General features: G+C 37.9%; 1 protein-coding gene and 1 long non-coding RNA gene across 7 annotated transcripts in view; one reads left to right on the plus strand and one right to left on the minus strand.

The window, feature by feature from the left end:
- BCL11A (BCL11 transcription factor A) overlaps nucleotides 1-16,069 on the minus strand; it is a 196,029-nt gene extending 179,960 nt beyond the window's left edge. The window contains exons 1-2 of one of the 5 annotated variants that reach the window (XM_077486055.1): nucleotides 15,228-16,069; nucleotides 10,043-10,372 (exon numbers count right to left, since the gene is read on the minus strand). In XM_077486055.1, the coding sequence (XP_077342181.1) occupies nucleotides 10,043-10,372; nucleotides 15,228-15,282 (385 nt within the window). In that variant the 5' untranslated portion in view covers nucleotides 15,283-16,069. Of the gene's footprint in view, nucleotides 1-10,042; nucleotides 10,373-10,469; nucleotides 10,797-11,890; nucleotides 12,829-15,227 lie in introns of those variants that run through there. The other 4 variants (XM_077486054.1, XM_077486058.1, XM_077486057.1 and 1 more) reach the window with 4 other exon arrangements.
- Nucleotides 13,009-25,254, plus strand: LOC143987384 (uncharacterized). 2 transcript variants are annotated; one of them, XR_013276637.1, is made up of 2 exons: nucleotides 13,009-15,227; nucleotides 24,846-25,254. It is a non-coding gene; the product is annotated as an uncharacterized LOC143987384 (long non-coding RNA). The 2 variants fall into 2 exon arrangements; XR_013276638.1 differs by having other exon boundaries at nucleotides 13,009-15,219.
- Nucleotides 25,255-25,500: the final 246 nt, after the last annotated feature.

Genomic DNA, 25,500 nt, shown 5'->3' on the forward strand with positions numbered 1-25,500 from the left:
AAGAAAATGTCACAAAGGGAGGTTGAAATATTTCTAAAAATTAAGCAATTAACTTTTAGGCAGAATTCAGCAAGCGATCGTGATAGACTGTTCTGCATAAAAAGCAGAAGTCGTGATCCTCGATCTCAGACCCGCGGCCCGCACAAAGGAGGCAGCCCCTGCACAATGCCTGCTGTCAGCAAGTGAATTATTTTTATACAGGAATTTTTATCTCTATTGTACAAACAAGTATGTGCCTGCACTGACTTGTTAAGCAATCCACTTGTATTGAGAATAAGAAATGCTTTCTTTCTTCTTGCTTTCCCCTCTGCTACTCATCACATAGCCTTACCATCGGAAGAAAATGTAGTCTTTGAAGCTTTTGAAAGGTTTGGTTTTTTTTTTTTTTTAAATGTTTTTTTTTTCTCTTTTTTTTAAGAGCAAAAATAAAATTTTATATTGGATTTCATATCTTTTTTTTACGATATACTTCTTTATTTCTATCTTTAAGATTTATATATTTCACAGTACAACCACACTGGCAATGCTTTAAACAGCAAAAGTTATATTTTTGTTTCTATTTCATTTGTTTTAGTTTCAGATTTTGAATAATTGAGCGCAGCAATGGCATAAAAAAAAAACTTGGAACAAACATATTGGCTTGTGTGGAGTTAAAATATTAAATTACCAATCCTATGTAACAAAAACTATAGGTAAATAACCTGGTTTCTGTAATTTTTTATTAAGTGCATTGCCTGGGTTTATTGTCTTTATCTAGATGTAACAAATGCAATTGTCAAAAAGGCAATGCATGCATATTATACTGTTGCCATTTATGGCCTACAAATGGGTCTTCACTAACCCAGTTCAATAAAGGCATCCTTTCCTTTTCTAATTCTTTTCTAATATACTTAAGAGAAGTTCCAACATAAATATTACAACATTATGGAGGAAACCAAGAGGACCTGTAAGAGGCCATTCTACGCTTTGCCTTGTGTATGACTGCCAAAAAACACTCTGAACCTTCTAAAGATGAAAACTGATGAATTTTAGAGGAAGGTTTTTAGGAAGGTTCTCGAGTGGGAAGAAAACTCTAGGTCGTATAAAAAGGATGAGGCATGTTAGTTTCAAACACACCTCTTCGTGTCTACACATCTGTGCAAGGGAATTTTTTGGGGGAGTTGTTAAAACTAGATTCTGAAATTTGCTAAAGGTGAGCCAAAAGTCAACGCATAACACAAACTGCTGTTTTACATTTTACAGCCACAGAAGCTCAATAAAATGTAGTTCTATTTCGTATACTAGCACTTTGAAACTTCATTTTTTCACTTATAGACTTTGTAAAGACGCTGGGTATCTTTGAAACTGATATACACTAACGTACGCATTTACTACACTTTACAATTGAAGTTCTCCACTACATTTTTATGTATGTTTTATAGACTTTTAGGCTTTGTGCACACATTTACTATGGTAGCGTTTAAAATATACAAATTCTCCGTAAGTCTCTTGTGGATATTTTCCTAGTCTAGACCAAGCCTGTGTGACTCTGTGCCTCTTAGATGGCTTTGTCCTTGTTAAAATATTCCATTTCATTGTCTAAAATGCTCTCCATAGTCTGGTTCAAACACACCATATGCAGCTTTGTGATTGACAAGCATTTGTCCAGTTAACACCCTGGAGCACCCTAGTCACAAACAGGTTCCATTATGGCCCAATGTGGATTCACAAGAGCATACGAAACTGTAAAAACACTGTTAACGCTCTTTTAACTAAGCAAACTGGGAAGGGGGCGAATGTGTTCAAGTGTGTTTTATTATAAGCATGCCTCTTTCTTCTTTGTACACTCTGTTAATTTGGTCCATCTGCCAACGAAGATGTTCTGCCTGCAAAATGGGCATATTGCTAAAACTCCTTCCCATCATTAAACAAAGGAAATGAAAGTGTCTAATGAAAACACCAACCTTTCAGCGTTAGAGGGTGGGAGGTAGCCGCTGTAAGGCTAGACAAAAATCGCTTAGGATGAAACAATATTGAAGCTAATCCAATAAGCGAAACCAAAAACCGATATGACAGTTTGTCAAGTTTTGCAGCATTTTTTAAAATGCATGCAGTAAAAAGTTTGAAACTGTTTGTTTTTTACCCTCTGCAAACTGTAGTCCTAACATTACCAATTAAGAAAAGTCAGCCTTGGACAGAAAGAAAAAGAAAAGGTAACTTGCACAGATGAAAAAGGAAACAGGCATATCGAAAATTTTAACAACCCTGTCACACGCACTGTGCTAAGGATTGTACAATTCCCTGGACTGCCTGCACATTAGAATTGCTGCTTGTAGCTGTGTACAGCTCTATTACAGAGAAAGGTGAGTACAGCATTAACATTCTGCTGTTGCACTGCCAGAAAATTTGCATGCACTGATATCAACTCACTAAAGGCTTCTCTTAGGTGCAGTAACTTAAAATATTTCCTACATAATACAAAAGTCTGCACTGCCATAATGCAGAAGAGCAGAGTCATCCTATCACACCTGCAACTTTTCCTCCAGTTCAGTCCAGTTCCACTACTCTCTGGGCAACCACAACTAGGCCTAATGGGATTCAGTCAATTCTCAACCCTTCGATGAGCAGCAAAATCTTTCCAAAGTGTGCTTAAATGTTTACTGGATATAGAAAGGCTTAAGGTATACAGAAAGAAAGGCAGCTGAAAAGACGCATTATACTTTCCTCTAATTTCAGTGACAAGTCACCAAGGTATGCACAAACTATCTGTGCCTTCCCAGTTTCAAGTGGTGACATAAGTACCAGGAAACCTTTCTTTTCTTTACTGACCATCAGCTTTAACGAGAATTGGTTCAAAAGTTAATATATATTTTGCATAACAGCTGTCAAATGCATACTAGTCTTACTAAATAATTAATTGGGGTATATAATCCACTTTAAACCTTCAGGATAACATTGTTTATAATAGGCCTTGCATATCCCATTGACCATACTTTTCCTAAAAGTGATTATTAAATGTTGGCAACTATGCCACATCAGGCTTAAAAAGAGTCTATAAGGGGATGTGGTGGGCACCGAGGCACACAAAAAATCTGCATATTAGAGGTAACACAACCATCCTTCTTGACATACCGTCGTTCTTGCTACTGTAAGAAAACAGGTAGTCCAATCTGGTATATTCATAATGTTTTGCTATAATAACACCTTAAAATGCCAATAGTTGACAGCAATTCCAGGATAAAGTTCAGCTGTGATGAATATTACTGGAATATACCGTCTTGACAAGTTTTTAAAAAAATGCACGTATTGTGGACTTCAGAATGAAGAGTCAGTTTAAGCAGATTTATCACTTAGTGAATTCATTCATAAACATCCATCTCCAGAACCTGAACGGATCTGTTAGGCAGCACAGAGGAAATCTATCAGTGTGTGCTCAGATACAAATAACCTAAGCAGGAAAGCCATACAATAAGATCTCCAGTGAGGATAAGGGTGTATTAGGTGTGCGTCTGGGCGTGAATAAAAGAGGAACAAACCCCTCTATCTAATCACATAACTGCCAGCCTACCCATGGCACAAACAGAACCTTCACCAGCAGAAAGCAAATAAAGATGCTTACTGATTAGATCTCATAGTAAGGGATGGCAAACTGCCAAGCCATGTCCAGCTTGATGCTAAGCGTCTTTTATTGCAAAAAACTGGTACCCTAGCATGCAAGTGCCAACTACGTAGCTGGCAAAACGGTGCCTAATTCAATATGAAAGGAGCTATTGCTCCTGCCTTTGGAATAATCAGCTACTTTAGCGTCTCCAAAGGGCATCTCAATTTTTATACGTTTCACGTAATAAATGCACCCGTGGTTGTTGAACGTAAAGATTGGCAATCACATGACAAGGAAATCAATTTTGTTTACGTTGGATGAATCAAAATTCCTGACTGAAGCACCGGCATCCCTCACTGCAACTCCTTCACAAATGTTATCATTGTCTCCACTGACAGTCCCTCCCACGGCACAGCATTGTAGCTTTAGATTAAAAGTGCCCATAGATAAATGATAACTGTAATGTGAGAGCTTAGCAATGCTTACTACACCCCTACCCTACAATTATGGACAAGCTAGGCAGCACTAATACGAAGATAAAAAATAAAAAAAAAGTTTGAATCAAAACAATTCTCTTCTGTATTTAGAATTTCACACCTTAACCAAATGTCACTGAATCTCTCCATATCACAAATTAATATGAGGGACACCTTTTTCTTTTGTATTTCAAAGACAAACTTGCACAGTTACGCAGCAATCATTATCCTCTTCAGTGCCTTTTACAGGCTTTCAAATTAACGATTTATCAGTATTTAAAGAATGTGCACACTATTACAGAGACATAACACATACAAGTCTAATTATAAATACGTGTGCAGTTACCCATAGCAACCAGATTACAGCAGTCAGCATAATGGAAGATTATTTGTAATTGACTGCTATGCTTTCCAACACTTGCGCTTGGCCTTATTAAATAATATGGTTAACTATGCAATATTGCATTCAGATAGACAGTCTATATATTTTTGTTACTGCTACCAATGTGGTACGACAATTAACCCAACAAATGCTGGGAAAGCTAGCAACATCTTCAACCCTCTCAAGGCGATTGTAAATCTTTCCAGTGTAGGCAGCTAACATCATGTCCCCCCGTTTAGGATCACAATTCCTCAGCTGCAAGGAATACGTTTGTGATTTCCTATGCATTTTGCAGACGTTCTATGTTATATTTACAATGCAGCAGGGCCTCTATAATGACCGCATGTTAATTAAATCAATTCAAGCCATAGATGTAGGGAGGTCTTTTTGATTTTTTCCCTTTTTTTGAGATAAATGTAGTATTTTTGGCAGCATGCCAAAAACAGAGGGCTGCATTCTGTCATTTTTAAAGTGTATAGATCAGAAACAATTGTATAAGTGAAAGCTGTTTGAACTGATTTGGCGTAAAGAATATTCATGTCTGTATATATACATCTCTAAGTGATCTTGTAAAAATGTGTTGTTTTACTCCCGGTTATAAGGAAAGTTCTGCCAACGAAGCAGCATGTGTGTGATAACAGAGATCTGGAAAATGTGCCTTTCTTGACAACTAGTAAAAAGATAATGATGCCTTGCTACTACTACATGGGTAGTACCTGTCTGTTTAAACAAAGCAAGGAGCTGATTGCAGCTATTTCAGATTGCACGCTACGGTATTTATCTAAAGAATATAGAAAAACACAAAGTGTCACAAAGGTCCATCTAGCGAAAATCTAATTGTCTGGCTAAGCACAAAACTGATAAGCAATGGTTGGCCATACACAGACAGATTTTTCATCACAGCAACGGGTGGTAGAAGATTTGCCCAACCTCACTCAAGTCACAGGCAACTGGAAACGATCTTTTCTCTGGCTCCACTTACGTACAAATACAGGACACACACGAGAGAGCAAGATGGAAAATTTAGTTATCACTCTCTAATTAACCCCTATAGTTCGCAAGTAATGCTCAAATCAACCGTGTAATTTGCAGATATGGAACTTGGCTTAAGTTTTGGTATGAGTGATACTTTATATTGCCAGTCTCAAATCACTGGAAGGTAGCTGCATTTGACCCATGGTCTAAGAATACAAGTCCTGTGTCCTGTATTGTACGGTTAGAATAAATAGTTATCATTCTGTACTTAACCCCTCCAGTTCATAAGTGATGCTCCAATTAAATGCATCATTTGCAGATATGGCGTTGTATTTAGGTTTATGTATGAGTGATACTTTGTATTGTGGATACTTATCTAACACGCAGGATACAGCTAGGTATAATAAACAGCTTGATGCACTACAGGGGTCATTTATACACTAACTGTTCACTCCAGATACTAAGATTATGGGAATTTCGATGTTTTAAATTCCCCTGAAGCTAACTGAGTACATCTAGCATACACAGGTTGGAGTAAAATTTACCCCATTGGTATTTGAGCCTCATAGTCCTCTCCATTCCATGCTCTACACAAGTGGGTAACAACTCAAAAAACAGAAGCTCTCTATTCTAAAATGCCATCACTTGATGACTTTGATGCTATGTCAACCCAGAGGAAAAGATATCCAAATATATTCCTGGTTCTTATTTTGAATCACAAAAGAACAGCAAGTAGCTGAAAACATAACAAAGATTATTTAATAGCATAATGCAAAAAATAGGGTGCTATAGCCAATAACAGACAGTCAGGAAGAAGGTTAGTAGTCTCTAAAACAACTGGAAACTACTTTCTGATTGCTCACTTTGGCTTTAGCAAACCCATTGCACTTTGTATGGCCTTATCAAATACGACGTTGCGTGATTCATAAAAGGGTAGATCTTATTTTTTTTAAATCTCTTTACAAACATATCTGTACATAAATCCAGCACAACCTGTAGGTGTCACATAGTGCAGGAAATGCAGAATGTTGGGCATGCTAGCACTTTTAGTTGCCTGGAGTTGGTGGGCTTCAACTTGAGAGTCCATCTATGCCAGCTGACTGTAAAACCCAGCTGAAGCACCTAATTACGTTGTATTTATTTTGTTTGTTAGTTTTAGCCCTGTCCCATACTGGACCATGACTTGAACTGTTTAGTGGGATGAAGTGGAACACTTGAATTTTAGTAGGTGACCCACTAGTGTTATTTTTATACATTTTCAGTACTAAAAATATATAAAAATAAAAATAAAAAAATAGTATTCTTGTAAGTAAATAGAACTAAAAATTAGAGGTCTTGCTACTAGCCTAATTTAACCCCAATAAATCTAATTGTCTTTAAACACTAGACACTAGACCTATCAAGAATCCCATTTCTGGCAGTATTTGTATATGCAGAAGGATGTGTTCTGTAGAGATTGAATTTTGCACCTGAAAGAACAATCCTTAGATCCATTTCAACTTAGTGTAAAGATTACACAGAACACCATTTACTGAACTACCGTGCATTCGGAATTTGCTTGTTAAAGAACGTTTGAAATAATCCCTGAAGGAACTTAGCTGTATTTTTAAATGGATCCAAATCTCTGGATTAAAACTATTAATGGATCAAAGGCCGTAAATGCAGAAACCTGTTAGGATTAAATTAAAAAAAAAAAAGTTGCTATATCCTTAGAGGTAATAGAAACAAACTGACACAAACTGTAAAAACAGATTAGACTGAAGACATCTATTTGGTACAGTAGCATCAAACCCAGCATGTGGAATTTATCAATTGAGTGACCTGTTTGGGACAATGGCAAGCAGTCTGCTTTTAATTCCTTCTTGACAGATACTGTGTTTTGTCTTTTAAACAGAGCTCTCCGATATGTAAATACGATGTTACATCACTCTAGCGTTACTCCATATTTGGTTATTTAGAATGACTTTGGATCTCTAAAGGCTACAGATCCCTTCCACCAAGCTCTGGCTTCATTAATCATGAGCTGCTCTTTTGCTGCAGGTCCCTTCAATGAAAGACAGCAATTGGAAATGGTCACTGGAAACTTGGCCTTCAGGAGAGGAAAGAAGCTTAACCCCACACACACCAAAAGCAGCAAACCAGTGCTTCCATTCTTTCACACATAGTGTGAAATAGATCTGCGCACGTTACAAGCACTACCTGCACTCTTTTGTCACATACAACTACAGATCTTTTTCATCCCAAATGACCTGAAGTTGTTTATACTGAATGACTTGCAAATACAGAACTGTTTTAATGTCAATTTTTGTAGATAGCACAAGGCTATACAGTCATACATTTTCTTGCTAGGGTACAATGTACAAGCATGTTGGGAGACTAAAGCTGGCTATACATTATACAATTTTATTGTTCAATTTCCTTTAGATTTACCTTCAACTATGTAGTGCAAGGGCCTGCCTGATTGCATACAAATTATACGTGTTTAAGTTTGACCGCATATTATATGGTTTTGGTAAATCTAAAGGAAAGTTGTATAATATATGGCCTAATATATGTAAGACCAAATCTGCCAATAAGCACTGTTTGGGTACGGGAATCGCAACCAAATATCAGATCAGCTACAATCAGACATTGACTCTTTAGGATTGACAGTTCGATAGCCCATCTATTAGTGTGGGGGGGCATTAATTATCAGTATTAAAGCCTCTTGTGTTCCTTAAAGATTCTCAACTAAAGCAAAAAGATCTACAGGATTTAGCTGCAATTGTATATGGCCAAAGTTCAAAAAGATCCTGCTGTTTAAATAATCTGGTCAGCCAGTTGGATCTGCTCGCTCAAGGCTAGCTTAATACCTGAAATCTGGCACCGGCAATGAATCTAGGATGATTTCATAAGTTTCTCAGATATTCTAGTCTACAGACCTATCATACACCTACTCTGACATTGAGGGTAAAGAATAAAACCTAAACTGCAATGCCGAGTTTACCATCATTATTATTATTATTATACAGGTTTTATATAGCACCAACAGTTTGCTCAGTGCTTTACAACATCATCCCATCATATGAGGTTTTTAAAACAATACGGAGCAACCAGTGATAAAAAGTTCTAGCTAGAATAACATACAGTAAGTATAATACTATTGATCAGTCCAGAAGATCCACAAAACTCAAAAACATTTGAAAACACTTGGTTCTTCTCATTACGCATGGACATGAACCCCAAAGGATGATTGATTTCCACAAAATTCTGCCACCCAGGAAGAGTGTGCTGATCTCCCCTGCGGAACAGGAGCTGGTAGTATGTGCCAGACACTCCTGTAGTTCACAACGCCATCCATCTTGCATTGGGGAGAGAGCTACATTAAGATGTAACTGTTTGATTTTCACACACAGTGACCTGATACTAAATACACTACCCAGTGCTCTTTCTCACACTGTGCTGGGCTGCAGAGTCAATTCACATTTCATTGTCTGTGTCTAAAAGGTTAAAACAACAGATACAAAAGAGAGGGGATCTCATAAAGAGTAATACACTTGTGACCTATTCTTGGGAATGAGGTTTGTCTAGAGTTGAAACGGCAATTCCAGGACTACAGCAGTTTTATAATATAATTTCCGCAACACTGAAAACTTCATCAGGTTTTAGAGTCTTGTTGTAAGTTCATAAAGAACGACAACTAAACTAATGGATTCCTTGTTAATGTATTTTAAAGCTATAGGTTTTCAATATCAATTTTTTAATACAACAAATAAAAAATAAAAAATCAGTGCTTGGCTCATACTGAAGAAATGTGGTTGTGTAAGCCGCAAAGAAAATAAAGATACATCTGTCAAAGCCACATCAGAGGTATGGGAAAGCACAGAGAGGCATTTATCATTTGGCTGAAGAGACAGGCTGCAGAGAGCGGCCTTTCCTGTCAAACCAACCTTTTGAAATTTCCAACATGCCCTTAAACTTTTCGAATAAGCATGTCTGTGCGCTTCAGCAACTGCCCTCTTTACTCTGGTCTGGCCAGTCGAAAATGGCATCTTAAAGTCAAGGTCAGGGTGTCACTATGCCATGGGGCTGTGTTTAATTACAGTCTGCATGCTGACAGCCACTATGGATCCAAGGCTAGCTGAAACATGTTTTAACCCTTGCAGCACGTACTTTAGATGTGCTCTGCTGGGTTTAAAGAATTCTGAAGCTTTGTGAAATCAATTTTTAGAATACTTTACATTTAACTGCCTTTAGATAGGGATGAAATAAATGCAAGCTTACTAAATTAGGCAAAAAGGCAATGTGTAAAGTGCAGTAAGCCATAATAACCAATCATCTTGCATCGTTGCTAACCGCTGCAAACATGAAATCTGATTGGTTGCTATGGGTTATTTCCTATGCTATGGTTGCTGTTTAAACACCTTACGTATGACTCTTATAACAGTGAAACTGTTTGTGGAGCCTATGAATGAGAATTCATAATAATACTTTTGTCAACTTAGAAAGACATTGTCATAGATGACATTGTGAGCACCTAGTGCAAGGACATCACACAGAGTGGTCAAATGAAACTTTTTTCGTAGCAAAGGTCATGTTTTTCAAGGTACCAAGAGAAACATGCAATAACGTTCCACCCATCGGATTTACCTGCTGCATTTTCCTGTTTTGGACAAATTCCTCGAGATGACGTTGACAAACAGTCGTCATCCTCTGGAGTGACCTGGATGCCAACCTCCACAGGATTGGACGCTTTCTTCAGTTCACTTGGCGAAGGCGAGGGCGGCTTATCCACAGCCTTCTCTAAGCAAAGGCTGCCATTGCATTGTTTCCGTTTGTGCTCAATAAAAATAAGAATGTCCCCCAATGGGAAGTTCATCTGACACTGACCACAGGTAAGAAGGTCATGATCCCCTTCTCCAGTTCCCAATGTGCTGTTGTCTGGTTCGTCGTCTGTTAAAATGGCTTCGACAGGTTCGGCTGCAGGATGGAAAACAAAAGAAAAAATATCAGCTCTCTTGAGAAGGAGAAAATAGGGGAAAATAGAATGCAACCCATGCTACTTACTACTACTTACTACAAACTCTACAGATATCAATGTCTTTAACAGACTGGTGGACCCAACGTAACCTGGAAAAATGTCAGGGTTTCACCAGAACTTGCACCCGTTGTTATGAGCGTGATGAGATGATATTGTTAAAGCTTGTGAATGTATGTTGAACAAATACCTATGTAAATGATGCTTGAAAAACGATTTAACCATTGGTGTTTACACTGCCCTAGCCTAAAACGCTGTTTGCAGCTGTCATCGGAATGAGGAAAAAAAAAGAAGCTGACATGTTCTGTACATGAATCAGAATAAAGCAGGGGGGGAAATACTGGCTTCAGCAAAAATCAGCTGAAGATGCATCCTCCGAATACTTCTGAGTGATCGATACAAGTGCAGCAGTTATCAATTTATTTCCAACGTGGCCAGAGATGTTCCTAAAATATATTCCAAACGTGTTTACACTCATGTTTCACCATCATGTAGAAGTCAGTGTGGTCAAGTGAATGCCACATTTCATAACAGCTGATAGGACTCTATTCCTTAAACTTGAAATACCTATTCTAGTGCTGTCAAACTTGACAGATTGTCTGCATGGACTTCCAAGTCCTTTTTTTTTTAAGATGGCTAAAATAATGCCTCCAAAGAAACCCTATTGACAGTGTCAGTGCCCTGTCGTTCTTAGAAAGCAGCTTTGTGACAATATTTCCCTTTGCAAATAAATGAAAATCCTAACAAGCCAAAAAATGAAAAAAAAAAGGTGCCCTGCAATTTGTCACATGAAGACAACGGTGACACCACAATGTCAATTAAAGCACAAAGAAAACCCATTTTGAAAATATCAGGGTGCCCAACATAACTATCAAACAGTTAATCACTCTGACCTTCTTAAGAAGACTGCCAATTTCACATTTTAATGAACTTAAAGCCACAGAGAATCAAAAAATAGATTTTAATTTGGCGGCAGACTATTGGAACAGATCTCGGTAAAGTGCAAAAATCTACTGAACTCAGGTTAAATTTATTTCAGCCCCACGCAGAGTGAATATTAAAGGGGGAGATCTGGAGTAGCTCCCAGTTGAGCAACATGAAAGACACAAGAGTGATACCTCACTAGACGTGAGCCTCAACTAGGACAAAGTCCTTGCATCCCAGAAGTTTTTGCCTTTAGGACTGCAGACCTTTACATCACCCCTAACTGTATAGGGGTTCCATTTGACCACAATCATATAGATCTCTTTCTTGATGTCTTATTCAAGCATGATCACTTAATTCCATGCCGTAATGAAGGGATGCATATCAGCAATAAAGCTCATGAATTGTACTGACAAGCAGAGATGAATTAATTTCACAATTATGTAGACTATAGAGTTAAGTTAATGAATGGCTCACATGTCATTTCAAACACTGAATCTGCTAAATCTTGTAATGGATTAAAATAAAATCAATACCAGGTATAAAAATAAACTGAAATTCGGTGGCATTCTGGACTGTCAAATCATCGAAGATGTAGTCATGTTAATGAGGCTCAGGAATAGTTAAAAAGACAGGAGCATAAAATAGGCAAAAGTCTACTGAGTGCTGTCACCAGCTTGATTTACAATCAAAACCAGGAAATGAAGTGGTTATTCAGAGGTAGCTGATTACTCCTCCACATTTCACCTAATTAATTTTATAGGAGGCAAAGTTCTTGAAAATAACAAGATGATCAGATGTACAGATATAAAATCCATAACCTTAACATTTCCGGCGCACTCGACGTAAATTATATCTAATTAGCTGGGAATACATCCTGATAAATAAGTACAATCTACATGGCGTTCAACACATATATTTGGCAACTGATGTATAGAAATAATGCAGGAAAATGATTTCATTATCAAGTGTTGCCATTATTATTAAAATGAGATTCAGTGGAGTCTATGGGTGACAGCTCAGGCACATTACACACGTGTAAAAAAAAAAGGTGTGTGGACATGAAACCTGTGCTCGATTTCACACGGACGCTGGACTTTGGTAGTAAAATGTAAACCTGGCGAGTCATTAGGGTGAGTTAGAGTTTCTGAACTTTTGTAATTAATCGTATTCTGGCGTGTCGTTCCTATTCTCCCTGGAAGAAAATACTTGCACTTTCTCATTGACGGTTGAAAGTGCAAAGCAGGGAACAGCTTAACACAATAATAATGTTATCCTGTGCCCGGACTAGTCTGGGATTTGCTATAAATAATAAAGATCTCGGGCCGGACAGCCATCGTTTTTGATGTGAACTTTGCAAATAATAATGGCACAATGGGAGCTTGAACAGAGGGCTCTATCCCTCCCTCTTCCTCTCTCTGTCCAAACACGTGGATGAAAGGCAAACATGTCAGACAGTCAACAAGGAACCTCTCTGTTTTAGGAAAAACCTGTTTCCCTCCCCTCCCCCCTCTCTTACACAAGACTTCTTGCTTCCCTTCATCGGAGTTAATAGAGAACAGAACAATGTAAACTTAAAGAAAAAACAAAGGTCTAGAACTCGGAATGTCAAAACTCAACTAAAAAAATAAATAAACAGACTACTTCTTTAGAAATAAAACAGGATATAAAATGTTAGCTGGAACAATGTTTTTTTTTCCTCTTAAACACAAAATTAATTTTTTTAATTTAATGTATTGCGTAAACACGTCATCTAGATTCTAGAAGCCAAATGTTTCCACTTTCCGCATTCTTATTTTTCAAAACCTCAAATATTTCCTTTAAGAAGATCAAGAGCATGCCTCAGACGTTAACATATGTATATATGGTTAAAAAGCATGACCGGCAGCCAAAGTGTGAAGGAGCAATGGGCTCGATTTTTTTCCAAGGTAGTTTAATTCATGGTCCGTATTGCCTCATTTACATAAAGCAACATAAATTGTGGATATGGACAAAGAAATGAGAAGGAGGAAAAATGTGCTTCCCATTCCTCCCCCCCACCATGAAGAAAAACAAATTATGAAAATGTAGGAATATGTGTTGAACTGGTCAGGTTCAAGTTTGTACATGTTTCCTGATCTCTCTCTGCTCCCTAGCGGTCAGGTCTGGTATCACAAAGCATGTCTTAAGTGAAACCTCATGTTGTCGATCAAGTCCCCCGGAGCTCCCTTGGCAATGGGGAGGGGGGTGAGCAATACCAGAAATAAACATTAAAGCAGTCAACAAGAGCAAAAAAAATAACAGACAATGGAGAAATTCTAACCCTACGTCTAATCCGAGATCTAAGCTTAAAAACTTAAGCCTTAGCCTGATGTGAGAATGAATTGTTAAATGAACCTCCTCGAAAGTCCCATAGGGAAAATAATGCTATAGGGTCATATGTGGTTATTTGTTACATTGTAACTTTGCTGCTCTTTCAGTTGGTACGTTAGAAGGTCATCAACCCAAGGTAAATCTAGTGAGAAAATGAGCCACTATTTATTTATGATGAAAAACACAATTTCCTATCATACTGATCAATATCTGGAAATTGGAATGAGATGCATGAGCTCGGGGGGGGAGGTGAGACCTGTCAGGTGGACATCAAAACACCTGGAATGGAAAAAAAAAAGGAAAAAAAAATTCAAAAATCCCCGGTGATCGCCTCTAGACATTCCTGGGTTGTTTAGAAAAATGTGGACGCCATTAAGAATACATACATGTAGATGGTTTAAGCAGGGCTGACAGAGATCATACGCATGGTAATTTTACATTGCAAGTTTACAAGCTGCTGACAATTCACTCATTGTTTCCGAGATGAGGGAAAACTACTACGGCTCCTTTCCGAAAAAAATAACATTAATAATTTCCTATAGAATACCCTCCGCGCTTTATATATATTTTTTTTAACGTTTTGTAGATTACAACTCGACAGTCAATTTGATTCCTTCGACAGAAGATCTGCCTCTTCTGATCATTTTTTTTTTCCTCTCTCTCTCTCTCTCCCTCTCTGCTGACTTTTTTTTTTTTTTTTTTTTTCTGGAGATTATTTTGCTTTTCCTGTCTCAGTTGTTGGCAAGAAGCTCTGCACACGCGGTGCTTGTAAACATTCAGACACGAGGATTTTTCCCAATCAAAATCCACTTCCACTTTTTTGAAAATCTTCCAAAAAATAGTAAAAGAGAGAGAGAGAGAGAGAAAGCGAGAGAGAGAGAGAGGGAGCGGAAGGGATTTCCTCTGCCAGCTGCAAACGAGGAGAAGTTTTGAAAGAAGAGTTTGGGGAGAGATTTCTTTGAAAAGGGGCTGCTTGCCTGGAAACATCAGATCTCCCCGTGCAGCACACACACACATACTGTGTGCTTTGCTCTCACAGGGCTCCATGGAGCAAGCTCGCTACAGCAGGACAGAAGCAACGCAGGGAGCAGAATCAGACCCTCAGCTCGCCTTCCCTTATGCAAAACCACAAAGCCCCTGATCCCTTTGCTAAACCTTGCACCTAAAAGGTTGCAGCGTTCAAACTTCAATGATAACGAAGAGTTTGCCTTTCAAAGGACAGCGCTGTGCCTCCTTTGGTGCATTTAGGTTCATCCGGCATGCAAGCTTGAGTTCATGGCTGCACGATCCCTGTCAAATGTCCAGTGTGGATTCCTCAAGGCATTTTATTCCCACAATTTCTTTAAAAAAAAAAAAAAGAATAAAAAGTAGCTGATCTCTACAAACTAGAAGAAAGTGAAAGCTATTAAGTCAAGATGAAATTACTTCTTTTTTTTTTTCCTCCCTTTCTCACCTTTGTACAAAACATCTGTGAAGCTACGTCCGCCTGCAGGTAAAGCACGGATTAAGCAAGGTACTTACGTGAGTATTCCCGTTTGCTTAAGTGCTGGGGCTTGCCTTGCTTGCGGCGAGACATGTTGGTTGGTGGGTGGCTTGTGAGAGCTCGGTTCACATCGGGAGAGCAGGGTTAGAGAGAAGGAGACTCCAGAGAAAATACCTTCATCAAATGCCTTTGACATCCAAAATAAATTAGAAATAATACAAAGATGGTGCAGGGAAGATGAATTGTGGGACAGCCGTCATGCCTTTTTTTTTTTTTTTTTCCTTTTTGGAGGGGGGTGAAAAAAAAAAAAAAAAAAAGAAGAGAGAGAGAGAGAGATAGAGAAGGAGAGAAATGAAAAAAATGGCAAAAGCCCCCCTGAGCTGCAAGTTCAAGTGCGGACGTGACGTCCCTGCAAACTTGAACGTCAGGAGCTGGATGGACAGAGACATACAAAACATGGGCAGGGCCAGGGGGAGAGAAGAGGAGGAGGGACGGCAACACCAATGGACACTCATAAGGGGCTGGACAGGAAAACCAGACCCGGGCAAGCCAATGGACAGTGATCGGAAGGAGAGGGGGTGGGAATGAGGGCACTCACAGTACAAGGGGGAGGGTGAGGAGAGAGAGAGAGAGAGAGAGAGGAGATGGGGCTAGACACAAGCTGCTGCTTATTGAAAGAAAAAAAAAAAAATAAAGAAGCACAATGTTGAGCTGGAATCTGATCCTGCTGTGGAGATAGCACAGAGGAAAGAGATCACAGCCTCTATCACATAAACACACTCTATACGTCCAACCCTGGGAGATCCAAACAAACACTCACAGGCTGCGTGCAAGGGACACGGGGAATCAGCAGAGAAGAAAGGTGACACACAAGATGATGCTGGACTAGGAAAGGCTGCTCAGGTCGATGAGGAACAGGAAAAGGGGGGGGGGGGGGGGCACACAACTATGCGCTACCTACAGGAGCAAAAAAATCGAAAAAAGTTTTCCAGATGGGAAAAATGACAGATAAATAGAAGTTAAACAAGAGGGAGGGGTTAGGAAGTTGAATTAAAAAAATAAATAAATAAAAACTTACTCTGGGAAAGGAGGGGGATAAAACAACACTTTACATTTTATTATCTGTCACAATTATGTTTTGTGCCTTATGTTACCTATGATGCAAATTAGAATAAGCAATGCAATCTACTTATAGCTGCGTTACAGAATGTTGATTGCGCGGTTATTCCATCAAATGTTTACTATTTAATATTTAGAAACCCTTACACTCATACATATAAAACATGTAATATATAGATAGATATAGCTATCTATCTATCTATCTATATATAGAGAGATATATTGATATAGTTATAAACTCATACATAAAAAAAGATAATATATATATATATATATATATATATATATATATATATATAGATATATATATATATATATATATATATATAGATATATATAGCTATAGAGATATTTTAATATAGTTATAAACCTCAACACTCATACATATACAAACATGTAATATCCTATATACATATCTATGTATATACTGTATAACATTTATATATATATGTGTATATATACACACACACATATATGTATATATATATATTTATTTATATTTATGTGTGTGTGTGTATTATATATATAATATATAGACTAGACAAAAGTAAGTGGATAGATAGATTGATCAATCTAGGATAGAAAGATAAAGTGATAGGTAAAATGCATGACAAAATTATGTGGAAGGATAGATAGATAGATAGATAGATAGATAAATAGATAGATAGATAGATAGATAGATAGATAGATAGATAGATAGATAGATAGATAGATAGATAGATGACTTTAGGAACATTCTAAACCTGAAAAGGCTGTGGCAAAGTATAAGTAGTTAAGTAGGAGGAGGAGGGGATGTTCAGGATAGATAGATAGATAGATAGATAGATAGATAGATAGATAGATAGATAGACAGGCAGATAGACAGATAGATAAAGTAGATAGATCTATTGAAGATGAATGCATGCCATTAGGCACATTTTAGGACTGAAAATGTTGTGTCGGAGTAGAAGGAGTTAATTAGGAGGAGGGGGTGTTTAGGATAGATAGATAGATAGATAGACAGACAGAAAGACAGATAGATAAAGTAGATAGATCTATTGAAGATGAATGCATGCCATTAGGCACATTTTAGGACTGAAAATGTTGTGTCGGACTAGAAGGAGTTAATTAGGAGGAGGGGGTGTTTAGGATAGATAGATAGATAGATAGATAGATAGATAGATAGATAGATAGATTGAAGATGAATGCATGCCATTAGGCACATTATAGGAGTGAAAATGTTGTGTCGGAGTAGAAGGAGTTAAGTACGAGGAGGAGGGGTTGTTCAGGAAGGAGAGATAGGTATGTGCAGACAATGAAGCAGGGAGGACATAAGATTCTATAGCTGGAAGGCCACAAGAAACGAGGGCAGAGTTCAACTGGTTTAAGGTGACTGGTAAAGCCAGCCAGTGGTCAGAGAAACACAAGTGCTCAGAAGGAATGAAAAGAAGTCCAAAGACTTGCTATGGCCAGTGCAACTTAAAGCAGAAAAAAAAAACTGTATCTGGAACAAGCCAATAAAATAAGATGTCAAGTGCTGTTTTCAGATCTGCTGTTGCCATTCTTTAAATCACTCTGTATTTTGTCCAGCAAAGTATTATCTGCTAGCTGAGTAAATTCTATACCGAGAGTTCCGGCTTATAAAACTTCTATCGTTAGTGGTAGTCCAAAAATTAGAAAAAGTTGCAGGCAAAGGTGACACAGAAAAGGCTTGCTCATATTCATTATTTTTAGAATAGGGTGCATGGTGTCCCTGTAGGACAATTAAAATTGAAATGGCCCCTTTAAGAAAATCAGTTAAAAGAACAATGCAAATTGGCTCAAATTTATGTATATTTTCAACTTTCTAGTGATCGATAATAAAGAGGATACTAGTGGTGGAAATGAGTATCTTAGTCTTATGTCAGAGCCATCCCATGTTAGTGAATTGTAGAGGTACTCTGAGATAAAGAAAAATAATGTAAAGTAAACTGTAGCTGTGTTGCTACTGACAGGACTTTGTCTTGGGGGCACAGACGGCTTTGAAGAAGCTTATTAAGGAATGTGCAGAAAAGCTGTTGGAAATAAGACTCTGCCTGAATCCTACACACAAGTTGCTGCTGGCAGAGAGCCCTGTATATTAGAGGCAATGTAGTTCCAGCAGTAGCACCCCCTTAGATCTGAAGTTTATTCACAAACAGTGAACTTCCCAGTACAATCTACAGAGGGGAAAAAAAAAAAAGTCTCAACCAGGGTTCAAAAAGTCTTAAAATGGAGAGGCAAAGTAGTGGAACGGGTAGGTAGGATTGAGAAGGTTCTTCATTGGGTCCATTCATTGCATCAAAAGTGTCCTCCAGAACTTTAAGCTTGGTTAAAAAAAATAAAGACTTTCCAATGGACATCTATCACTTCCCTTTGTTGGCATGCATTTTTAGCAAGACTCGGAAATGCAGTGGGAAGGCAACGAGCAGGACTTCTGAAATCTGCTTTCCACACTGTTCTGGGTACAATGTATATTCCACGGTATGTACCGTATTATAAATTAACGTATATGGTGGGAAAAGATAACATGTTAAGTTCTTTAAATCAGCATAACGCTGATGCATCATTTGTGACTCCGCATTATTTATTGTCATTTGTATTAGTGCATGTATAAAGGGGGTGGGTGTTTACATTGAAAGAGTAGGAGGAGTTTGGAGGTATGGCTTTATGTCATACATTGTGCATATGTTTCTTAGCTTATCTTATGAGAAAAACATATATTTATCTAGATATCCCACTGAAGTACTTGCTAGCATCCAATTCAATGGGCTCATTTGAATTCTTCACTTCGGGGCTGGAAATTTTTGCACTCGATGTGATGGAATTTTTGAATATTATTAGAAGCCATTAATTAATTTGTTTATTATTCTTGTACAGATTTTATGGAGTGCCAGCAATTTACACTGGGCTGTACAATCTCTAAAGGGTTTACAGGTATTATGAAGAGGAACCTAGGCAAAAGTAGACAACGCCTAGCTTCTAGGAGTTGACAACCTAAAGAGCTGAATATTTTCCTTTTTTTTTTCTTGGCAATGAAAGTAAATATACTGGTTTATCAGTAATATTTCACAACCCTCGCACTGTAAGAGCTTCAAAACTTGCTGGCAGATAATAAATTATACAAAAAAAAAAATAATAATAATTATATGTTCTACAGAGAAAGACCTATGCCTATCAATAAATGACCAGTGAAAAGGCCTCTGGGTAAATATGCAGCACAATATACCTAAACACGTCTTATACTAGTACAAAAAATCTATTTATAATTAAACATAAAAAAAAATGCTCAAATCATACTTGTAGAAATGATATTTTTAGCCCAATAATGTTTCAGGGATGTCAGACGTCAACCCCTATTTATATACATCGGTTTCATTTGCCACGTTTACAATTCATTTTTTTTTTATATATACTTTGTATTAGCCACACTGCAAACATCAGCACAATATCCCGAAAAATTTGCAATGTTCGAAAAAAAAAAAGAAAATCCATTTAGAAGTGTTATTCAAATTGCTATTTCCTATAGAGAATTGTGTAACCGTTAGCCGTCTAGATTGCCCAGAACACATCTGTAGAAAATAGAGAAAAAAAAAAAAGAAATCACTTACCGAAGTAATATATGCACCCAGCAGCTAATATTGCTCCGCGCACAGGTATATTGATAGATGACACAGAGAGGAAATGTATGCATTGTTCTAATGCTCAGACCACACAGAGTAGCTTCTGTAATGAAAAACAATTAATTATATAAGTTTAAAAATGAGAGGGGAGGTTATGGAAAAAAATCCTTCAGTGGTTATTTTCAATCAATAAATTGCATTGTTATATTGATTTTCTTAAACAAAATTCACAATAAATTCAAAAGCACTTAGTTACAGTGGATTTATTTATTATTATGCAGCCGTTAGACCAAAGAGGTGACTTCCCAACCACAGTTCGAAGTGCACATACAGCCCTGTGTACACCGCCCCGTCTATGCCCATAGCTACACTTTACTTATACCTTAAGATCTGTAAGACACAGCCTGTACTGTCATCGTTTTTCATTTTTGACAATGTGAAAATTTATCTGGATATTAGTAAGAATTTCTAGAATCTAAAGACCCATCAAGCCAAGGCTGGGCACCCATGAGGGATTTTTGTTAATGCCAACCTGCTACTAAAAAATGCCCCAAAACGATCGCTAGTGATCTACTAAAGGAAAATAGACACTTTGGAAGGGGATTTTACTCAAAGCTTAGTCAGTGAGGTGAAGCTCTGCCGGTGTTGATTTACCAAAGGCAAATAGATTGTTCACTTTGTAAGGGAATTTTCCCCAAAGCTTAGTGAATGAGAAAAAGCTCTGCCAGTGTTGCCGGGGTTGATCTACTAAAGGCAAATAGACTGTTCACCTTGTAAGAGAATTTTCCCCAACCACTTAGTGAATAAGGAAAAGCTCTGCCAGTGTTGCCGGGGTTGGTTTACTAAAGGCAAATAGACTGTTCACCTTGGAAGGGAATTTTACTCAAAGCTTAGTCAATGAGGTGAAGAAGCTCTGCTGGGGTTGATTTACTAAAGGCAAATAGACTTTACTTTGCAAGGGAATTTTCCCCAAAGCTTAGTGAATGAGGAAAAGCTCTGCCAGTGTTGCCGGGGTTGATTTACTAAAGCCAAATAGACTGTTCACTTTGCAAGGGAATTTTCCCCAAAGCTTAGTGAATGAGGAAAAGCTCTGCCAGTGTTGCTGGGGTTGGTTTACTAAAGGCAAATAGACTGTTCACTTTGGAAGGGAATTTTACTCAAAGCTTAGTCAGTGAGGTGAAGCTCTGCCGGTGTTGATTTACTAAAGGCAAATAGACTGTTCACTTTGCAAGGGAATTTTCCCCAAAGCTTAGTGAATGAAGAAAAGCTCTGTCAGTGTTGCTGGGGTTGATTTACTAAAGGCAAATAGACTGTTCATGTTGTAAGGGAATTTTCCCCAAAGCTTAGTGAATGAGGAAAAAGCTCTGCCGGGGTTGATTTACTAAAGGCAAATAGACTGTTCACCTTGTAAGGGAATTTTCCCCAAAGACTTAGTGAATGAGGAAAAGCTCTGCAAGTGTTGCCGGGGTTGATTTACTAAAGGCAAATAGACTGTTCACTTTGGAAGGGAATTTTACTCAAAGCTTAGTCAATGAGGTGAAGCTCTGCTGGGGTTGATTTACTAAAGGCAAATAGACTTCACTTTGCAAGGGAATTTTTTACAAAGCTTAGTGCATGAGGTGAAACTTAGCAGGTGTTGCTAGGGTTGCATTACTAAAGGCAAATAGACTGTTCACTTTGCAAGAGAATTGTCCCAAAAGCTTAGAGAATGAGGTGAAGCTCTGCCGGCTTCCATTATCCAATCATGTGCAAGTAAAAATACAGAATTTTTTTTTATTTCCCTTGCATGTCCAAGACTCTCATATAGGTGCGCTGGTCAAGTGTTGTAATGTACATAATGTATTAATAAAAATGTATGCTAGCCACACCTAAAATGAGAAATAAGAAGGAGATAAAAAATCGGTTTAGTCATGTACCACTCTATGGGGATGATTTATTAAAGCGCTTGTATACCCAATATGAAGACTTTTCTTCCTGTGAACAATTGCAGGTTTTAGAATTATTTGCTTTAGAAGAATATCTCCTTACCTGCTTGCCTTGCACGTTCTAGGTATATTTGTGACTAATGACGTAGCCCACGCATGCGCCGTATGTCCAAATGTTCAAAATTTTCCAGCAAGCAGAGACACTGCCGGAAAAATGCAGTGTCTATTCCGGGGCTGCGTCATTTCCTATTGTCGACGTCAGCCTCGACATCCCGCGATGCTTCCAATTAAGCCAGCAACGGGATAGTCTCTGATTCGCTTGATGTTTGTTTCCGTAGTAACCGTAAACAAAGACGAGGCTTGAATAGGGCTATTAGTGCGCATGCGCGGGATTACGGAGAGGAAAATTATATTAGAATACAGACACGGAAGACCATAGTTGATATGACAATGGCTATTACAGAGCAGCAGCGTTTCGAATATAAAGTGTTTTTACAGTAAGAATGATTTTTGGGCTTACGCTTAGTGCCCATTTTATTCTAAATAAATAGATTGTAATATTGGTTAAATCATTTTTCTTTTGGCGAGTTTACTACCGCTTTAAAGGCAAAAAAGACTGTTCACTTTGCAAGGGAAGTCTCACTTTGGAAGGGAATTTTACCCAGAGCTTAGAGAAGGAGGTGAAGCTCTGCTGACTTCTATCATCCAATCATATGTAAGCAAATTTTTTTTTTTTCTTGCACCTCCAAGAATCTCATATAGGTATGATAGTCAAGTGTTCACAAACATTTGGCTATATAATGTACATAATATATTGACAAAATGGCTGCTAGCCACACGTAATATGAGAAATAAGAAGATAAAAAAATCAGTATGGTCATGTACCACTCTATGGGGATGATGTATTAGGCTATATTCACACCTATGCATTTTTAGTGCTTTTTGCATTTTGCAGATTTGCACTACAGAACGTGTTCCATAGGAAACCATGTTAAATGGACTGTATGCCTAGGTGTGAATCAGGCCTTAAAGGCAAAAAAGACTGTTCACTTTGGAAGGGAATTTTCCCTTCCAAAGTGAAAGAAGAAGATAAAAATCAATACGTACCTGTAACCACCCGGGGTTGATTTATAAAAGGACTTTCTCCAGAGCTTAGAAACTGAGGTGATGTTCTGCTGACTTCCATCATCCAATCATGTGCAAGCAAAAATTCATTTTTTTTTCTTCTTCTTGCACGGGACTGGATATCCTTTGCAAAGTGTGAAATTTCAACACATTCACTGGGGAAAATGATATAGAAAGATGATCCACACACCAATAGTTGCTCTTAAAAAAAAACTTCTCCTTCATTCAAGAACTGCAGTACAGAACCACAGATAAGATCAGTTGACGAGTTTCAGCCTATGAGGCCTTAGTCATAACTCATATATGCACTTAGTGAAAACGGCTGTGGCTCGGGTGCCCAGAAGCTCTTTCATCTGTATGTTGTATGGGTAGCAGCACTGTTGCTTCTGTTTAAACTGGGGAAAATTCCCTTTGCAAAAGTGCAACTTCCTTTGCAATGTGAACAGCCTATTTGCCTTTAGTAAATCAACCCTATAGAGTTGAAAGGAATAGGGCTTGATTGCGTAAGTTAAGAGCATTGTGCAATCATTAGACTGTCCATTTTGCAAGGGACATTTCCCCAGAGTTTAGAAAATGTAGTGAAGCTCTGCTGACTTCCATCATCCAATCATGTGCAAGCAAAAATGATTTTTTTTTTTTTCCTTGCACATCCAAGCATCTCAAGCGTTCAAAAAACATTTGGCCATATGATCCAAAAAGTATTGAAAAAATTACTGCTATTCACAAGTAAAATAAGAAACAAGAGGATAAAAAATCTGTAACTACCTGGGGTTGATTTATAAAAGGACTAAAAGACTGTTTATTTTGCATGGGAAATTTCCCCATAGCTTGACTTCTCTTGACTTCCATCATCCAATCATGTGCAAGCAAAAATTCAAGTTTTTTTTTTTATTCTCCTTGCATGGGATTGGATATTCTTTGCAAAGTGTGAAATTTTTAACACATTCACTGGGGAAAATTCCTTTTACAAAAGTGCAATTTCCCTAATAAAGCGAACAGCCTTTAGTAAATCAAACCCATAGAGTTAAAAGGAATCATTAACGTGTATTCCTTTCTACACGCTACGCTATGTTGTTCCCTTATGCCGCATACACACGAACAGAATTTCCGACAAAGTCCGATGGGAGCTTCTCATCGTATATTCTGATCGTGTGTATGCCCCATCAGACTTTTTACGTTGAATATTCTGACAGACCTAGAAAGAGGACATGTTCTATATTTTTCAGACGGAACAAATTCTGAGCGGGAAAACCGCTCGTCTGTAAGCTGTTCCGATGTACCAAAAACTACACATGCTCTGAAGCAAGTACTAGACGGAAGCTATTGGCTACTGGCCATTGAACTTCCTTTTTCTAGTCCCGTCGTACGTGTTGTAAGTCACCGCGTTCTTGGCGGTCGGAATTTGGTGTGATCGTGTGTACGCAAGACAGCTTCAGCAGAATTCCGTCAGAAAAACCTTCAGAATTTATTCCGACGGGAAAACTGGTCATGTGTACAGGGCATAAGTGTATAGAATAATGTTTAACCACTAGCGATTAAAGGTGGGAAATTTTAGTAGCACAATCACATGAAAATAAATAAATAAATAAATAAATCGCCCAACTGTGCCGAAACTTGAAAATGTAAAATAAAAAAATAAAAAATTCACGTTTCTTTACAAAAAAAAACTTGGATTTTTAACTTTTTTTAATAAGATGGACAGCACTGGCAAAGTGTAGAAGCCCAAGCAGTCATTATATATATTTTATTGTTCTGATCGGTTAAAGTGAAGTCAGGCTTGGTTGTTAATGGTTACTGCACTTTGTACATCCTCATTACTCCAGACACCACCTTACATAATCCTCAAGTATATTATCTTTTTTTTTAGGTAGCTGACTGTAATGAATTTTCAGCCATTATCGGCCATCTGGAGCTAGGAAAAGGCTGCCTGCTATATCTTTCTATGGGATCACTGGACAGGAAGTCAGCTGTGCATCGCCAAATATCCTTCCCCACAATCACCCAATTTATCTCAAATCTCCTCCTGTCTGATAAGATCTCACAACTTTTTTTCAGAAATATCTTTGAATGTCATTCACAAGTCCCTTGTATAAATCTCCGTGTATTTCCTGTAATGATGATATGCGCACAGTGACACATTTGGCGAGATCTCTAGTATTCTGTATGCCATTTTCTCCAGAAATCTCTATAAATCACAGTTGTTATACTATGCACCCTTTTTTTTTTTTTCTTCTTTCTTTTTCAGGCTGCAGTAAATAAAGGGAATGTTAAAATAATTTCTCGCGAGTCAGTTTTATTGTGTTTTGCAGTGGGATGCCTGCAGGGATTTTATATCTGTCTGATAATTACGGACAGTTGGGGCTTTATTCAATGGTCCTGGTGTGGCGTGTACGCAATTGCGGTCTGAAAACCAGCGCTCATGTTGTCGCTCGTTATATCCTTTCTACATTACTTTGGCTTCATCGTCATTCTTAAAGGAGAATCACAGTGAGGATTAAAACGATCGATTACCTTTATTCGCA

Source organism: Lithobates pipiens, unplaced genomic scaffold, assembly GCF_037356315.1.
Source record: "Lithobates pipiens isolate NorthernLeopardFrog02 unplaced genomic scaffold, aLitPip1_a1.2 Scaffold_18, whole genome shotgun sequence".
In the NCBI taxonomy this organism is placed as follows: Eukaryota; Metazoa; Chordata; class Amphibia; order Anura; family Ranidae; genus Lithobates; species Lithobates pipiens.